General features: G+C 56.4%; 1 protein-coding gene across 1 annotated transcript; it reads left to right on the top strand.

Annotated features, from left to right (window-relative positions):
• Positions 1 to 1,109: 1,109 nt before the first annotated feature.
• Positions 1,110 to 4,743, top strand: SDRG_15460 (hypothetical protein; the record flags this gene model as incomplete). Its single annotated transcript, XM_008621633.1, has 21 exons — positions 1,110 to 1,139; positions 1,187 to 1,261; positions 1,312 to 1,407; positions 1,458 to 1,556; positions 1,606 to 1,983; positions 2,029 to 2,127; positions 2,172 to 2,267; positions 2,315 to 2,410; positions 2,455 to 2,553; positions 2,598 to 2,696; positions 2,746 to 2,844; positions 2,886 to 2,987; positions 3,037 to 3,138; positions 3,187 to 3,309; positions 3,358 to 3,450; positions 3,496 to 3,594; positions 3,647 to 3,751; positions 3,792 to 3,887; positions 3,935 to 4,225; positions 4,273 to 4,528; positions 4,571 to 4,743. The coding sequence occupies 20 exons, from the start codon at positions 1,110 to 1,112 to the stop codon at positions 4,519 to 4,521; spliced, it is 2,526 nt and encodes an 841-aa protein (XP_008619855.1). The 3' UTR covers positions 4,522 to 4,528; positions 4,571 to 4,743.
• Between the last annotated feature and the right edge of the window lie 241 nt (positions 4,744 to 4,984).

Here is a 4,984-nt window from a genome sequence, read left to right as displayed (position 1 = left end):
CTAATGCCAATCGAAACGACGACAGAGAGCATGCCGCAAAGCTCGACGAGGCGGTGACTCGACTTGATCTGAGAAGAGAGAGAGGCAGGCGGACCCACCATCTTGGGCAACCCATCGATAGTGGTCGTTGTCGCGGACGGGCCTACATGCACACGCCGCTGGGATCGTTGGCAGAAGTGGCTCTGGGCTGGCATCAGAGCTGCTGAGAAGCCACTGTGGCGTTTCGGCGGTGTGTTTTGCGCACCCTTTCTGGCTCCGTAGCGTGAAGCGTTTCGGACCGATGCTTTGAAGTGGCAAGGATGGCCGTCGAATACAGTGTATGAAACACTGTAAATTACAGCGTGTTGCCTCGATGAAACTGCCAAGGTTTGTGACCGTTCGTTTGAATGGAACGGTCCAATGACGTCATTAGGCCAGGAAGGTTCGTTCTTGTCACAACGCGCCCACACAAGGACCGACGTATACAAGGCATACCCGACTTGATGTGAGGACACTTGAACGTGGTTTCTGCCCGCTCGGGAGTGCCGCTGGGGTGCAACTCTGTCCTACGTGTTACGCTCCGGTCATCTCACAGCTACCTCTATAGCTTCAGCCTCAGTCTACAGGTGTACTTGAGTGGGAACAGGGTCGTATTGGTCTTGGCGTATTGGCTGTACTCAGCTATCTGGATTTGGGCCCTCGGCGGCTTAGCTCAGTGGCTAGAGGAACCATCTCAACATTTCAATGCCCATGGCAGCTTCCTCCGATGTTGCTTGCATCTGGGCGTGCTAGCAACTCAACACAGGCACGGCTGAGATGGACAGTGGATCGGTGGATACCGGTATGCCCCGGGGTACGTAGTCCGCGCGCAAGAATCATGAGAACACAACTGTGGATGGGTGCACCGGGCTATCACGCAGACATAAAACAGTGGTACGCAAGGGAATAACTAAATGTGGTCATCGACTCGAATTTCAAGATATTTTTATTTGAAATGATCTATGGTCCAGGTAGCTTGTTGCCAACTCCAAGGTATTTTTATTCCACGTGAGAAATTGGAAGCCGCCGGATACCATCCGGACTTGAAGGCTGCGTTCGCCAGCATATTTGTTTTGGCGACTACTTGGTGTATGGGCAACGAGATCTCTGCTATCACGCAGGTACAGTCCCTGTTCCCAGCCGTTCGAGGCACGACCGTGATCGTTAGGTGTTGGCGGCGGCCTATTCCTCCAACGTCATGCCCGCTCTTCTCGCCATCGCTGACACATCAACAATGTCCACCGTGCGCGCTACCGCCTCCTAATTTGACATGTGATCGCAGCAATGGCATAGGACGCGTCGCTCTTGTTCAACGCGGTGCAAATCAATGACGTCGCGCTCGTGACGCGCCTGCTAAACGAGGGCGACAGTCCCAACACGTCCAACGAGGTACCTCCTACACCGTCGACTTTTGTCGCGAGCTTGCTTGCTATGTCTAGAACGGGTGCACACTTCTCATGGCGGGTGCGGCGGCCGGCCACAAGGCCATCGTCGACGTGCTTTTGGCGCGTGGCGCCACCATGGATCTTGTTGACAAGGTGCAAAGTGGCGCAATGGCGGTTTCAGATTGCTACATGACCTTTCTAGCACGGGTGCAACGCGATGACCTACGCGGTGGCGCACCGCCGCGAGGACATTATCTCGTACTTGCACCAACACGGCGCGTCACTAGACGTGGTCCAAGCGTTAACGGGACTCAGTCTTGTGCACGCGGCGGTGGCCGATGCGATGACGACCTTCAACGTGCACTTTCTTACGTATTTGTTGGCGCGGGGGGCGTCGCCCAACTCGCGGCTCTTAACGTCGCTGCCTGACAAGCTTCAGCAGCTTCCATTGGCCAATTTTGTCGCGCGCGACGTTCTATTCGCTCAGGCTTCGCCGCTGACGACTGCGCTGGCATCGGGGAACCCAGTGCTCATGGATCTGCTCTTGGCCTACGACGCAGACCCGCGCTTGGAGACGCCGGTACCTCGGGACACGACGACAATAATGCCTCAAAGCCTCTACTAGACGATTCAAAAGCAGCTTGTGGAGAATGCGAACCTCCGCATGAAGCTCGCGTGGGCGTCAATGATCATGATGCGTCCGGGCGAGTCCCACGACCGCGCGGTGCGTCATATTTGAGCGCAGCGAGCACTAACAAGCTTTGATAGACAAAGCAAAGCCCGCTCGAAGCCGCTGTCTTTTCCAACTCGCTCGGGCTCGTCAAGCTCTACACGACGCTCCATGAGGGCATGCAAGACTTTCCGGTTCCACGACGCACCTCGTCAGGGTACAAACTTGACACGTTCTGTAGGATGAGTGCCCACCCCTTTTGCTCGCCGTACTCTTCAATCAAGTCGAGATGGCCAAGTACTTTGTGCCAACTTCGGGCATTAACGCGATCACTGCGGTACGATGCGAGTGTTCTCGGCTGGTCGTCATATCTACGGATAGGACGGCGATTACGCTTTCTACAATGCGGCCTTGAATGGCCTCTTGGAGATGGTGCAGCTTCTCGTCGAGCACGGCGCCAACGTCGCACCGACCAACGTGGTACGACGCGGCGCGATAAGCACCGAGGACGCATGGTCACCTAGGGCGAGGACCTTCCGATTCTGGGCGCGTACGACCGAGGCCACGACGATGTTGTTGTGTATTTGGCTGCCAAGATGGACAATGTCAACAGCATTCGATCGGTGTGTCTCGATGCAATGCCGTCTTTACATATCACTGCTGCTGCCATAGAACGGAGAGCCCTTCTTGCTACGCGCTTGTACCGAAGGCCGCATCTCGGTCGCCGACGCCCTTCTCCGCGCCGGTGCCGACTGCAACGCGACCGAATCGGTGCGTCGTTGCCGCCATGATATGGTTTGTCAATTGTGCAGAGGGGAATCACACCGCTCATTGGCGCCGCGTGCTTGGGGCGCACCGCGGTCGTTCAGCGCTTGCTGCAAGAAGCGTCGATCAATCTGGATGCAAATGACGAGGTACAATTGTCATACATGCAGCTAGATGGCCTGAAATGCACGTCCGCAGACCGGGCGCACTGCCATCTTTTGTGCGGTTCATGCGCTCCAGACCAATGAAATCCCGAGGATGCTCTTGGCGGCCGGCGCCAACGTGCGCGTCGCGACCAATGTACACATACCATGTCCTCTCGACCTGCAAATATACGATGCTGTGTAGGCTGGCTCGACGGTGTTTGCGCAGGCCATTTCAACTGGCCGCCGCGACCTTGCAGAGTTGCTCTTGCCGCATTTTGATATCCAGCAGCGCGTCCCGTGTTATGACAGGGCGCAGACGCTTCGCGTACGCCGCATCCTGATAGTTCAAGCCACTCGACTAACAACTTGCTAGCATGTCTCGTACCTCCAGCTCGCCGTCAACCACCGGCAATCACACATCGTGTCGTGGCTCCTCGAGCGCGGGGCTGATGCCAACCAAGACAATGTCGTCGACTCCGCTTGCGTCGTTATAACTGACACTTAGGATTAGGACGGGCGTCTTCCGTTGCTGGACGCGGTGATGCACAACGATGCAAGCACGGTTGCGGTGCTGCTTCCTTTCATCAAGGACTTGGAAGCCACGGACGCGGTACATACTCCCTTATATCGCATTCACAACAAACCGAATGCGTACCTTGTAGCATGGAGACACGGCGTTGCACTGTGCGGCCATGATCGGCAGCGTGGACATTCTGCAGCTTCTTGTCGCCAGCGGTGCCAACGTCGCACACATTGTCGAGACACCGGTATATCGTACTTGCGGCTACTTTGGCTCATGAGACGTAGGTACCGACGACAGCCATAGCGATGGCGAGTGCTGAGGGGCATGCGGCAGCGGTGCGCTACCTGCTAGAGATGGGCGCGCCGATCGACGTCCCCAACGTAAAGTCTCTTTTTCCAAGCCTACGTACTGAGAGATGATGCTGTAGGCAACGCAGAAGGGGTCGGTGGCACTGGCGTATGCGGCGATCCGCGGACACGGCGATGTCCTTCGTGCGTTGCTGCCGTTTGTCGATGGCAACGCGACGGTGGTCCACGCCCCTCTGTGCGAAACCGGCCCGGACTGGCGCCAGGCCTTTCTGCCCGCGTCAACCACGATGCCCCTGCCTTCTGTTGTCATATACGAAGCCCTGGACCCTGTCGAGGGCCACGGCGACTACTTGGATGCTCTCCGCGCACTTCTCGAGAGTCCGTCCGTCGACGTCAACAGTCGCTTTCCGGTATTGCATGGCTGAGCTGTTTTGCAGATTTTGCCTTCTGACTGTAGGAGGCATACGGGGCGACGGCCTTGATCTATGCGTGCAAACTCGGCAACCTCGACTTTGTACGCGCGATAGTCGAGCACACGGACTGCGATGTCAACGCGGCCGACAATGTACGATCCATTCGATTGGCAACGAGAGATTGGATTCGTGTAGGATGGCAACACGCCGCTGCACGCGGCCTCTCAACAGGGGTTTCTCGACGTCGTCTCGTTCTTGCAGGCGCAGCAGCCACGGCTCCACGTCATCGCTGAAAACAAAGTATTAGCAAATGACGCGAGTCGAATCTCACAGATGAAATAGGAGGGAATGACGGCATTCCAAATCGCCATCGCGCATGCCAAGCGTGACGTGGCGGCGCGACTGGGCCAAGAACCAGCGCTCGTCGTGCACGCCTTGACCAATAATATGTCAAGTAAGTAGCCTAGCGGGTGCTCTCTGACACAGTCGATGACGACGCTTTGAATAAAGATGGGGCATACGTGTACCTGCCACATTGGCGAAAGAGGATTAGTCAGCATTCATTGTGCTCTTGTCGAATGGCCATGTGATGTATATGGCGTGGTACCGTGCTGACCGCAACGCACCGCACTGTGTGAGCAATGACCTCTCTGTGTCAGCACTGACCCTCGACGATGGACGCAAGAGGTCATCCTCCACTTGCCAAGTCAATCTGCTCCGTCATGTGTTTTTACCCTCTCGTTATGTATATTTGGC

The sequence above is a fragment of the Saprolegnia diclina genome, assembly GCF_000281045.1.
Source record: "Saprolegnia diclina VS20 unplaced genomic scaffold supercont1.92, whole genome shotgun sequence".
Classification (NCBI taxonomy): domain Eukaryota; phylum Oomycota; class Saprolegniomycetes; order Saprolegniales; family Saprolegniaceae; genus Saprolegnia; species Saprolegnia diclina.
The sequence above is the reverse complement of the archived record's forward strand: the minus strand, read 5'-3'. Positions and strand labels throughout refer to the sequence as shown.